This window comes from Serinus canaria, chromosome 1, assembly GCF_022539315.1.
Source record: "Serinus canaria isolate serCan28SL12 chromosome 1, serCan2020, whole genome shotgun sequence".
NCBI classification, from domain to species: Eukaryota; Metazoa; Chordata; class Aves; order Passeriformes; family Fringillidae; genus Serinus; species Serinus canaria.
Window position 1 is genome coordinate 39,849,521 of NC_066313.1, and position 13,836 is coordinate 39,863,356.

At 34.7% G+C, this 13,836-nt stretch overlaps 1 protein-coding gene across 1 annotated transcript in view; it reads left to right on the plus strand.

Annotated features, from left to right (window-relative positions):
- Positions 1-13,836, plus strand: part of DYNC2H1 (dynein cytoplasmic 2 heavy chain 1) — a 144,498-nt gene that overhangs the window by 23,821 nt on the left and 106,841 nt on the right. The window contains exons 30-46 of the mRNA XM_018908438.3: positions 77-196; positions 645-795; positions 2,323-2,525; positions 2,988-3,170; positions 3,493-3,675; positions 3,813-4,036; positions 4,597-4,712; positions 5,558-5,757; positions 6,408-6,672; positions 7,005-7,212; positions 7,579-7,708; positions 8,626-8,781; positions 9,401-9,660; positions 10,299-10,545; positions 11,296-11,447; positions 11,966-12,110; positions 13,345-13,447. Of these exons, the coding sequence (XP_018763983.3) occupies positions 77-196; positions 645-795; positions 2,323-2,525; positions 2,988-3,170; positions 3,493-3,675; positions 3,813-4,036; positions 4,597-4,712; positions 5,558-5,757; positions 6,408-6,672; positions 7,005-7,212; positions 7,579-7,708; positions 8,626-8,781; positions 9,401-9,660; positions 10,299-10,545; positions 11,296-11,447; positions 11,966-12,110; positions 13,345-13,447 (3,046 nt within the window). The remainder of the gene's footprint in view (positions 1-76; positions 197-644; positions 796-2,322; positions 2,526-2,987; positions 3,171-3,492; positions 3,676-3,812; positions 4,037-4,596; positions 4,713-5,557; positions 5,758-6,407; positions 6,673-7,004; positions 7,213-7,578; positions 7,709-8,625; positions 8,782-9,400; positions 9,661-10,298; positions 10,546-11,295; positions 11,448-11,965; positions 12,111-13,344; positions 13,448-13,836) is intronic.

Consider the following 13,836-nt stretch of genomic DNA (forward strand, 5'->3'; position numbering starts at 1 on the left):
ACATCCTAGTCTAGTTCAAACATCATTGAGATATTAATTTCTAAAATAATTTCGAGGGTTTTTGTCTCTTTGTCAGGTGTGGCTAAACAGTTTGGCTTTGGAGATGAAGGAGACCCTGAAAAAAATGTTAATTGACTGTGTTGATGCTGGAAAAAAATCGCAAGGTTCAATCGATCCATCACTCTTTCCTTCCCAGGTAGTAGTTGATCCAACAGTGCCACTGTGTAGTCTTAGAATTACCAAATAAGTTATTTGTTTTTAGATTTGGAAGAAAATAACCCAAATCAAATCCATTTTACTCACTGATCATGTAGAGAAGTTCTTAAAAATATGTGCTCATATTAGATTTCTTTGCAAACATTTGAAATATTCAAGTCTTTTGCATGGCATTTTGACATACCACTTAATTAAAAAGACATGCTGTACTAGATTATATTGCAAGTTTAGGCAAAATTTTGTCAGGTTTTTGGATGGCTTTATTTGTTCTTAGGATAATAGCAAATGTAGAGCTTTGTTTAAAAATTATACAATAAATTATTTTAAATATCAGACATAATAAGCAATTGCAAATCAATTGAAAAACTGGTTCATTTTTATATGTGTTCAGTATTTATGAAATATAATTTGAACTTTCTCTTCCAAAGATTCTTTCCTTGGCAGAACAAATTCTGTTCACTGAAGATGTTGAAAGTGCTATCAAAAATCATAATCTGCAACAATTAGAATTAGAACTCACGGCTAAACTGGACCATTATACTAGCATTGGCAGTGACATAGAAGATACTGGGAGTACAGGTACAAAAATGATAATTAATATATAATTCTTTATTATGACTGCAGCTGTGTAGTATTTTACATTGTTTATTTAAACAGGCAATTGTATGAATGTGTTTTGAGTTCACAAAGTTGAGTTACATAAAGTTACCTATTACAGCCAAGAGTAATTAATATTTTAAAGTAAACAAAAGGATTTTTATATATATCTTAGAAACTATCTTGGTGAATTTATATATTTGGAGACCTGTTTTTTGAACTTTTTTAGTAAATTTCTATCTTTTAGCTTATGTATCTGCTGTTTCACAGGAAGTGGGTAAACAACAGTTGAGGTATGTTGTGTCAAACTAGTATATTCTGCACAACTGTGTAGGTGATTCTCTTTTTCTATATTAGACATACACATCTGCCTCTGAGCTAGTAATTTTGAGTACCTTTGAGGCAAAATAAGTTAGTTATTCTCAAGACATGATTGTTCTAAATCCTGCATAGTCTGAATGAGTTAGAATAATTATGCCTCTGAGTGCTTTTTTCTTTTTTTTGACAAGAGGTGGGGCTTTAAGTGACTAATTCAGATAAAAAAGTCTACACTGCAGGTTAGGTGAGATGGCTTTTATCTTAGGTATAAAAAGACTTGATATGTAGTTGATAATCTTCATGCAGTAAGCACCTATACAAACCACATTTGTATAGGTGCTTACTGAATTAAATTCTTGCTTACAATTTGTGAACTGTAAACATCTGATACATTATTTAGAATCAGGATTCATATCACCTACCTCCAGAAGAATTTAAGTGTGTTACTTTATCTGAGCTCTCTTTCTGTGCTCTTTCTATAGCTGTTTGAGAAATTTTCTCAGTTACAGAGGAGTGTTCATTTCATCTCTTGTATAATACATTGCATTTATGTTTTAGTTTGGAAAATAGGTGGGATTTTGAAGTGAGTTGTGATTATTTTCACCTACTTTGATTTAATTCCCATCATGGAATGGTATAGAAACACACCAACATCGATTTCGTTCAATGAAACTAAATGAAACAATATGCTCTAAGAGTATACTTAATTTACCCAATCTGTAAATGAACTTTCACTGCACATCACCATAATTATTCTGAGTAAAATCTCCAGAGTGTGTATAGTATGGTTTTCAGGTGCTCAACAGTTCACTCAGCAAGTTGAGCCACACTGATTGCTGAAGTGGGCATGGCTATAAACACTCTTGGCACAAATTGCTTTACAGAAAAGCCTCTCCCTCTCCTTTTTCCTCTCCCTCTCTTCCTCTGTCTCAAACCCCACCTCCTCCCCACCATGAAGAGGCAGACAAAGACACATCAAAATTACTGAATTTACATGATTTAAATTGTCTGACAGGATCTTATTTTATGCTGCTTGCTTTAGAAAAAAAAAAACAAACACTTTATACAATTCAAACAATATCGAAATAAAATCTGCTGATAATAGGAAGCAGCACAATGAACTTGTGAATGGGTAACGTGTCTTCTTTGCTATACAAGAGTGATTTTTTCTTTTGGTGTGATTATTTTTAGAATCTGGAATCCTTGAGCTCAAGCTTAAAGCTCTGATTCTTGATATCATTCATAACATTGATGTGGTGAAACAGCTGAATCAAGCTGAGGTTCACAGTGTTGAAGACTGGGCTTGGAAGAAGCAGCTGAGATTTTATATGAATGACCAAAAATGTTATGTTCAGATGGTAGATGCTGAACTCCAATATACTTATGAATATCAGGTGTGGTATTTTTACGTAGTGGCTTTTACATATGAGTCAAACACTTCCTCAGTTCATACATGCTGCGGATTTTCTCCTGTTGTCATTTTTCTAAACTTTGTTATGTCCTTAACTGCTATTTCGTAGATAATATTAAAAGATAGGGTAATAATTTTCATTCCTAATGCTGATGGGGTAAATATAAATTGTATCAAATTATCATCGACATACTCTTTAATATGCTTGCTTTTATATATCTGAGTGCAGTTTCATCTGTAGTTGTGAAAAAAAATGGAACAATGCATTGGCATTTGGTATAAAACCAGGACAGCTTTGTAAACAAATTCAAATTCTTAATGAGACAGAAATTTTGGCGATTGCTTTCTATTATCAATTACTTATGAATAAAATTAAAGTAACTAAATTCCCAGTATGCTCTGTCTTTCTGTCTACCAATCAATATAATCTGTTTTGTTTCTGCAGGGGATTTCCCCAAAACTTGTTTATACACCTTTGACAGATAAGTGTTACCTCACTCTTACTCAGGCCATGAAGATGGGCCTTGGAGGAAATCCCTATGGTCCAGCTGGAACTGGGAAGACAGAATCAGTAAAAGCCTTGGGTGGGATTCTTGGAAGACAAGTATTAGTCTTTAATTGTGATGAGGTGAATATGGTTTTGTTTAATTTAGGAAATGGATATCTACACCCATACTTCATAAAGCAATATTATATTCCAGAAATAATAATAAAATTATAAAAATAATCATTATTGTTATTGTATTATTATTAGTAGTAGTAATAGTAGTTGTCATAGTTGTAGTAGTAGAAGTTGTATTGAAATTATTATGGAAATTATTCTGATAATTTGTCAGTTGCCATTAGGAATTTGTGGATATTTTCAAGGACCTGCATTTTAGTGGATGGGAAGACATTCTTTTACATTTTCTTGTTATTTGAATTTTGACAACATTCTTTTCAATTTCAAGGGCATTGATGTGAAGTCAATGGGACGCATATTTGTGGGCTTAGTGAAGTGTGGTGCCTGGGGATGTTTTGATGAATTCAATAGGCTTGAGGAAGCTGTATTGTCTGCAGTATCCATGCAGGTTCAGACTATTCAACATGCATTGAAGAAACACAGTCCTGTATGCGAGATGCTTGGCAAAAAGGTACAGCAAAACTGAATTATCTTATTCACATTGGCCACTTTTAAAAACTGACTACTGTAACTAAACATAGTCCACCCAGCATTTCTCAATACTGTTTCATCTGACAATATATCATTACAATGCACTTGTAATGCTAGGTTGAAATGGATCCGAATTCTGGAATTTTTATCACTCTGAATCCTGCCGGAAAAGGTTATGGAGGAAGACAAAAGCTGCCTGATAACCTCAAGCAACTTTTCAGGCCAGTTGCTATGACTCATCCAGACAATGAACTCATTGCAGAAGTTATATTGTATTCAGAAGGCTTTAAGGATGCTAAAATACTGGGTAGAAAATTAGTGGCTATTTTTAATCTAGCAAGGTAAGCTTTCACCCCCCTCACCTCTCCTCTCCATAGTAAAGTTACCTTTCTAACCTTTCTTCCCTTGTAGCTCTTAAATCTAAGTGGTTTACCATGCAAATCTCTGTGCAGATCCTTTTAACTTATAAAGTTGAAATACTGCAATATATTGGGAGGTTGAGATGTGAAAATATCTTGAATTCAATTACAATCTCAAGGGAGCAAATTGCTGCTTCCCTAGTATCTCACTAAATATAAATGTGAGCATATGAATGCTGACAAGCACTGTGTTGTATTGAACTCTCAAAACTGTTGAACTGCAAGTGCCTGTTTGATTAAAACTATATGCCTTAGAGAGTACAAAGATCAGAAGTTCTAGTGAATGCTGTTAGAGTCAGTAATAAAAACGTGTTGAATATAACCCCTCTGAAAATTCCAGAGTGCCATTGCTGTATTTCTGAGATGCATTTCAGATGGCACTTTTTGATCAAACCTGTATTATAAGTGTGTTCATTCACCAACCCAAAATTTCAGATGGTGTCACCTAGAGCTTATTGCAATATTGTTGTTTTTAAATTCAGGGAGCTTCTGACACCACAGCAGCACTATGATTGGGGTTTACGAGCACTGAAGACTGTTTTGAGAGGCTGTGGCACTCTTCTTCATCAGCTGAAGAAAAGCAATGCAAAGCAAGAAGGTAAGATTGACCATAGCAAACTTTTGATTCTTTATGATTTTATACAAATATAATTCACTCCAGCTTTCTTGTTCACTGGAGTTTTAAAAAGTCATGGCTTGTATCTGTAGGCAGTTTAGGAAAGAAGAAAAATATCTATGAAAGCCCACCTTCACTAGGAGATCACAAAAGTTTTGTGATGTCATAGTGAGAGATCTAGATTAAGTTTTTGTATGATGATAGGAACACAGATTACAAGACTTCATTTGGGAATGATTTTAAATGGTTCTCAAAGTCTTGTTTTCACTTGGCTTAGGACAGGAAAGTTAATCTTCTGATGCTCTCAGTATTCATTAGTTATCTGACCATTTTGACTCTGAGTTTTGCAAAATTGTCACATGGCACTAGATTCAGATTGGTAGACAGACAAATATAAGGATAGGTAGAAATGATAGAAATATATTGGACTAGACAGAGTCACTGCATTTTTAAAAGATTTTTTAAGTAATTGTTGTTTAGATGTTAAATGAGAGGAAATTAAGGAGTGTGAAATGGATGGGCATTTCAGATCTTTAGGAGACAGCAACTGGTTCCTGTTTGCTTAACCAGCATGTATCTGAAAGTTTACAGATTTTGATATAACAAATGGTTTGTATATGACCAGCATCATAACCACCTTATATTTGTATAGAATGCATTTCTGGGCATATATTGTACTTACAGGGAGTATGCCTGACTGTGCCTAACTTCCAAGTAGAATGGTAAATAAACTGGAATTCTGGAATCTATACTCCAATTCTACTTGCAATGTATGAGCAGTGTTGACGCAGCTTAAACTGATCTGTTTTCTTTGTTTTTCTTTCCAGTTAATGAAAGTCACATAGTGGTTCAAGCTTTGCGACTGAACACCACATCAAAGCTTACATTTGCAGACTGCACTCGTTTTGATGAGCTGGTTAAAGATGTATTTCCTGGCACTGATTTTAAAGATGTGGAATATGCTGAGTTAACTGCAGCTTTACAACAAGTCTTTGAGGAGGCAAACTTGGAAATTATAAGCACACAGGTAAACATCAACTACAGCAACAAAACAGTATTATTCTGAATTAGAACTGATTTATATTACATTCATTTAACTAATTTCTGTTTTCTTTTGAAAAACCTTTTATAAAAAAGTGAGAATAACTGGTTGTTAGATTCTAATTACTTGTATACAAAAATTAGATATGTGTTAGAAGCACTGTGGATCAGTCATGTAATTGAAAGAAAAACAGTGCAAGGAAAATTAAGATGTGAACATGTGACACACAGTTTCATTCCAGCCAGATACAAATGCCAATGAATATTTTGGACAGTGAAAGAATGAAATATGTTAATATTTGATTTTTACAAGCAGTTCTTTGTCTTGTTTTTATTTATTGTAGAACTGGATGAAGTTTTGTGACTGAAGATTTGTTAAATTCTCATTAAAAATATGCCCAAAGATAATTATTACTTTTCTATTAGTAATTTAGTGAAATGCTTCTAACATGTAAAATAAATTTCTTCATAAACCTTAGTATCACAATTCTAAATATATCTGCTATTATCTAATATTTAAAAAACCAAAATTATAGAAAGTGTCTGTGTGCAAAGTAAATCTCAGAAATACTGTAAAGGAACATGTTTGATTTAGCTTTACAGTTTCACATAGCCATTATCTCTTTCACTGTCTAGATCAAGAAGGCTTTGGAGTTATATGAGCAGCTGCGTCAAAGAATGGGAGTAGTTATCGTAGGTCCCAGTGGTGGAGGTAAATCAACGCTCTGGCGGATGTTAAAGGCAGCCCTTGGTAAAACTGGCAGAGTGGTGAAGCAGTACACAATGAATCCCAAAGCCATGCCTCGGCATCAGCTGCTGGGCCGTATTGACATGGACACCAGGGAATGGTCTGATGGAGTGCTTACAAACAGTGCTCGGCAAGTGGTGCGAGAACCCCGAGGTATGGCTGAGAGGGACTTGCAGGTGTGACACTGAAATTACTGAAATAGTTCCTTTTCAAGTACTTCTTCATATTGTGATTTTGTTTGTGGATAGCATAAGACAAGAAAAACTTCTGGTGACAATTGTAGCCAAATGCCTCAGTACATTCTTTACAATTTTGTTATAAGAAAGCAAAAATAGGCAGCAGAAGGTAAAGCATGTGAGGAGTGTCTTCATAGAACTGTAAGTCATAATGAGGAAAGAGTAATAAATGACATTAAGATAGCAAGGGGTGATATTTTTGAACTGTTTTTCTTGGGTTTGATATTTTATTTTTCTCTCTGGAAATAGATGTTACTTCATGGATAATTTGTGATGGTGATATTGATCCTGAATGGATTGAATCTTTGAATTCTGTTTTGGATGACAACAAATTATTGACTATGCCCAGTGGAGAAAGAATTCAGTTTGGTTCAAATGTCAACTTTATATTTGAAACTCACGACCTTAGCTGTGCTTCTCCTGCTACAATATCTCGAATGGGAATGATCTTTCTGAGGTAAGCCAGAAGAGCATTACATTCTTTTAGAGTGAGCAAGTATAGACTTACTTGAAAGGTATTCTCAAATGAAGGGAGCAGCTGATTTGTTGCTTACATTTAGGAAGTCAATCACTGGGGAAGTTTCTTTAGGTTGCATATCCCTTCTGTGGTGTTTGTTATAAAGTTTGACTGAAATATCTCATATTTTTTCTAACAGACACTGTGAATTCTCTACCAGAGAGCCCAATATTCTTTAAATACTGGTTAGAAATTGTTAAAGTATTTTACTAGACTGTTTCTGGAATTTTGTTGTTTCTTTAAAAAAATCTATTTAAAGACATTGGTGTATTGTATTTATCTGAATCTTGTTTTGTTTTGACTTAGTGATGAAGATACAGATCTTAATGCTCTAATAAAGTCTTGGGTAAGGAGTCAGCCAGAAGAATGCAGATACAACCTTGAAAATTGGATTGGGGACTATTTTGAAAAGGCTTTAAACTGGGTTGTAAAGAAGGTTAGTAAATGAATACTTAATCAAATTTCAGCTTCTGTTAAGTATGGTCCATTTTTCTAGTTTAGCACCGAATGGATCATTCAGATTAAGTTTTGAACTGTAATATAAAAAAATCTCAGCATTTTTTTGATAGAATTATAGGATTGTAGAATAACCTGAGTTGGAAGAGACCTGCAGGGATCACCGAAGTCCAATTCCTGGCTCTGCGCAGGATCACCCCAAGAATCAAACCATGCACCTGCAAGCATTGTCCAAACCCTTCTTGTACTCTGGCAGGCTTGGTGCTGTGAGCACATTAATGCTGCTCTCCATACTCCCCTTCTGGAGGAGTTGAATTTACATTGATCAAGTAGGTTATGTGCTGAAAATATTTTTTAGGAGACTTTCTAAAGTGGCCAGTGTGCTGTGGCCTGTGTGCTAGTGTTTAAGAGACATGCATTTTCTCCTCCTGGGGAACATACACGGTCCTGTTGTGTTCTTCTAATTATTTTTCCTCCAAAATCTTTTACGCATGGCATTTTTTAATCTTTTAAAGTAACAAAGTAAAAGCCATGGCATTTTTCCCTGAGACTGCAATTTCCCTTTGGTGCCAAAGAGCAAAATCCATAAATAATCTGTTCAAAAGGAAGATTTTCAGTGTACAGTTATGTTTATTCCTTATAGATTCTCCAAACCTGTGAGGAAAGTTCTGTTTGCTTATCCTAAATTACATTAACTCATAGTCTGGAATCAAAAGCACCATATCAATGCTTAGAAATAATTTAATGTCAAGTGAATTTTCTAGAACAATAGCAGTGTTGAGATCTTACCTCATTTGTGTGAACGTCAAAAAGCAATGAGTAACAGAAGCATGCTACCAATACATCACGTTTATATTGAGGAATATATTTAAATCTGTTACAAATTTCAATTTACAGAATGATTTTGTAGTGGAAACAAGTTTAGTTGGAACTGTGATGAATGGACTGTCTCATCTTCATGGAAGTACTGATCGTGGACAGTTTATTATTAACTTGTTACGTGGTCTTGGTGGCAATCTCAACATGAAGTCACGACAAGAATTTGCAAAAGAGGTAATCTCTGTGCTCTAATTTGATTTTAATTTGTGTAATCTGTAGGGAAGTAGCTGAGAAAAAAGGAATGTTTTATGTGTCAATGGTACAGTGCATCCATCCCAGATAGCAATCCTTTGGTCCTGCACCAAGAGACAGTGAAATACCCTTGTCCATGCTGCTTAGTGCCAGGACCCACTGCAGCAGACTGTGTTTGTCTATATGTATTGTATATGTAATTCAGATTTATTTTTGTGGGGTTTTTTTCTGTTCAGAATACTTGAAATAGAAACAGGACTTTACCTCCTTTTCATCATGGAGGTATTCTTGGGTATTCTTTTTGTTAGGATGCCTAATATAAAAGAAAAATTTAATGCTTTTCTAAATACAATTTATTTTAATTTCTTTATATTATGAAAAGAGGAAGAGTCATATATTATTGTTCAGTTAAAGACTTAATCATAAAGCATATGTATGATATGAATTAATTTTCAAAGGCAGCCTCAAGCTATCAAATCAAAGAATTATGTGTTTGATTTTATGTAAGTGTTCTTTGAACAATCTTTAGACTAGCTTGAAATGATAGATCTTGTTGTTAGGAATATGGATTTAACCAAAGCTTTATTTTAATTTTTTTAAGATCTTCAGTTGGGCACAAGAGTCTCCTCCTGATCCAAGGAAGCCCCTGGACACATATTATGACACTGACACTGGAGAGCTAATGCTGTATCAGCTGAAAAAACCTGAGAATCTAACAGCTGATGACTTCAGTAATCTCCAAACCCTTCCTGTCATCCAAACCCCTGACATGCAGAGAGGTTTAGATTACTTTCGACCATGGCTAGATATTAATAATAAGCAGCCATTTCTTCTTGTGGGTCCTGAAGGATGCGGAAAGGGGTAAAAAATAGTCTTTACTTTAACTAAATATACTTCTAATTGTTTGACAGAATCTGTAATTTTTTTTATAATGCTTTTATCATATGACTTTCTGATAGAATATGACTGGTTTAGGTCATTAATTAAAAAAACCTTATGTAGTGGCAAGTAAGTAAATTGTGAAGCTCTACAGGGACAGTTCAGACTGTCACTGTGCATCCAATATATGTGAATGTAGCTTTTAGACATGAAACAGGATCTTTGGAAAACCAACTGTCATGGAGCAACAGCTTAGAGGCGCATGAGATCCAGTCTAATTTAAAGAGGCTCTGCATGCCTTGTGCAGGCAACTCAATTTAGCACATCCTGTTGCCTTTATTAGATTCCTTATTTGGATGGTTTGGGTCACTTAACCAAGGTATTAAATTAGCTGTTTGTTTTTGTAGCTGTATACACTACACTTCCATTGAATTTTGTGAATGGAAAACATTACAGTTTTAAAGGCAAGAATATTGAATTCAGCAAACTTCATGTTCCACCAATTCCATTAATATAGGATGTAGTACATGCATGTTAATTCAAAAACTATAAAATATCTTTGGATACACAGCATTGTAATATATTTATGCCTACATGTATGTACATGTTTGGTTTTCTAGGATGCTGCTTCACTATGCATTTTCTCAGCTCCGCTCTGCTCAGATCGCCACTGTTCACTGCAGTGCACAGACTACTTCTCAACATCTTCTACAGAAATTAAGTCAAACTTGCATTGTAATCAGCACAAACACTGGACGAGTGTACAGACCAAAGGACTGTGAAAGGCTTGTTTTGTACTTAAAAGACATCAATCTACCCAAACCTGATAAATGGGGAACAAGCACTCTCGTGGCTTTTCTGCAGCAGGTGAACACTTATGTCTATTATTTAGAAAGAGACTCAAGTATACTGGATATAATTTAGTGTATGTAGTAAATAACTACATTGATTAATTTCAGTGTTAAAATCCTGCATTCTCTATTGGCATTGGCTTTGTTTGTGCTTTAATAGACTACCTAGACTAGTAGGTGTCAGCCAGAAATAAGATACCATTTTTATTTGTCTGGTATTTATAAACAAATAAAGACAGCACTCATCTCAATGAGTTACAGTGCAGTAGACATATGAATGACAAGAAGATTGCCAGGAGCAATCAGCATGAATTCACCAGGGGCAAGTCATGCTTGATGAGGGGAAGAGAGTCTACCTGGACTTCACTAAGACCATTGATGCTGTCTCCCAAAAGATGCTTAAAAGAAATCTGTGTACAGCAGATACAGGCTGTATCTGCCTGTATCAGCAGATACAGCCTGTATCTGCTGATACAGGCTGTATAAGCAGATAGTGAGGTGGGTTGAAAGGTGAGCCAGGCCCAGAGGGTGATTGTCAGTGGAACAGAACCTATTTGGAAGCCATGATCTGTTTTAACATCTTCATTGATGATTTGGGACAATGGAGTCCTGCAAATCTGCAGATGACAAAATTGTAAGTTTTAAGACACTTCAGGCAATTAAGACAACAGAAATAATGGTATACTTCTCACTATTTTATTATATTTTATTTTTTATGATGCTTTGTTGACTTTCCTTTAATGAAGTATTTATTTAATTGTTAAAGGTTCTTACATATCAAGGATTTTATGATGAAAATCTGGAATGGGTTGGTTTAGAAAACATCCAAATTGTTGCTTCCATGTCAGCTGGAGGAACATTAGGAAGACATAAACTTACCTCCAGATTTACTTCTATTGTTCGTCTCTGTGCAATTGAGTAAGTATATGTAAATTAGTCAAACTCTCAGAACTCAGATTCAACCTCTCTTTATAAGGACCTCTTGTCAATTTAGTCTTTGCAAAGATGTGACTGTTCCAGTCTTTCATCTTTTCTCACAGTTTCTGATTGTCAGATTTGGTGCTACTTTGTGCCTCTTGTCACCAGAGTCCAGCTAAGAGGAATCTATGGGTTGCCTGTTGGTAGTGAAGTGTTTGAAATATGTTTCTTGTTGGATAATTTTGCTTGCAGTAAACTGCTTTCTGCAGCTTTATGTTAAGGTGGTATTTGGTTATAAAGTTAGAGAAATTGAAGTTTATTTATTTAAGTTTGACCGTATCAACAGATGTATTTAGAAAATTTCTGAGTGCCCTAATGCAATAAAATTATGATTTTTCTTAGCTGCTGGCTGGAAATGCTATCCAATGAAATTTCTCAGTAATTGTGTATATAAGTTTAACTCAGTTTTAGTTAAATTGAAAAAGTCCATAACGACTAGGTTTTTTTTCCCTTTTTAGCTATCCAGAAAGAGAACAACTGCAAACTATTTATAGTGCCTACTTGGAACCTGTACTACAGAAAAACCTAAAGAATCACCCTGTTTGGGGTTCTTTGCCAAAAATACATCAGCTGGCAGGATCTATGGTTCAGATCTATCAACAGGTATGGAAACCTTTTTTCTTTCTTCAAGGAGATGGAGAGTTCAGATATTTTATTACAAATAATAAGCTTTTGATATTAACAAGCAAGTAAAAAGGTTTATCAGTATTAAAATCTAAGTTTAAATCTTTTTAATAAAGTTGATATCAATTTTGGAACTTCTTATTTTCAGAAAATCTTAGGTATTAGAAGCAAGCAGAGTAAGCAGTAAGTGCTCTTGCTTTCCCACAGATTTGTTTTAGGATTTTGGCTCACATCTTAACACTTCTGTACTTTTAGTTTCTGATTTGTAAAATGTGGACAGTAGTGTTTTACTAATTAATGCATGAGGAGATAGGTCAACAGATGATTGTGTGTCTAGTTGTTATGGACGCTGTTATGAACACAGAAGGAGAAATGAGGGTGGCATCCTTTACAAACATCAAGGACTACCTATTCCAATGGTGCACGGTTAAAAGCAGGTGTTTACAGCTGGACACAAGTTCATTTTAGCCTCCCACTTGAAATTTTAAGAACTTCTGTCTAGCAAAATGCTTAATTACTTGCTTTTCTTAATCAGTACATAGCCTTACTGGGGAAGGTACTGTGTGGTGCTTGCTGTAGAATGTATGAATGTCCCCATCCAGGCAGAAGCATGATGTAGACTTGATCCTTTTGACTACAATGTGGGCTTAGTCACTGGCTGGCATGCACCTCTTAGCAGGAGTTTCATATGACATTATTGATGTATTTCAAGAAACATGAGTTGAAGTCTCATTTCACTGTAATCAAATAACTGATGAAAGCAGTTATTCCTTGAATTGAAGATGTAGTTGTAAATTCGAATATCCTCTCTGTGAGAAGAGTAATATGAAGTATTTTGTACTGAGAAAGTATTACTAATTTAGGTAGGTTTTAGTGATAAAATGTTAATAATTTAGGTAGGTTTTTATTACATTTCAGTATTGCCTTTGTGTTTCATATTTGGTATTGTTTAAAAAAATTATGTATTTTTTCTAATCATACTGCATTAACAATCCTAGGTGAGACGTACAGTTGTTTCCATCAAAAAATGATACAGAAAAAATGTTCTGAGAAAAATCATTCATGTTCAGAAAACAAGATTTATACAAGGAGTGCATTCATAGAATATCTAAATGTTCACCAACTAGAAAACTAGGTCTATCTAGTACCTTAGAAAAGCACTTCACATTTTACAATACCATTTTTTTTTCGTTTCCTTAACTCCCATTTTTAGGTACGAGCAAAATTCACAGTTGATGATCACAGTCATTACCTTTTTACACCATGTATTCTTACTCAGTGGGTTCTTGGTTTATTCAGATACAATTTAGAAGGTGGTAAGTCACTTATTTGGTTTTCTATAATAAAGTAGTTCTAAAATGGCCTAGATTATTATTGATGTCAGTCTTACTGTTGGCTCCACATTGATCTTTTTAAACTGTGAACTGTCTGTAACTCAGTAGAGGGAAAAAAATGCCTGACAGTTCATTGCATGACATAAGAGTAAACAAGTTTAAAAAAGTCCAATTATGTTTAAAATATGTGTGGGAACTATTTATGGTTTAAGGGAATTTAATAGGTTGGGACTGCATTCTTACTATGAGAATTCGAACTATGCCCCCTACTCTTCACTGTTTTGTTCTGGGTTTTTTTGTGTTTTGTGTTGAGGTCTTTTTGAGCATAGGTTTTTTTGAGTATATGTGTTGTTTTCTGTATTCCCAGAGCC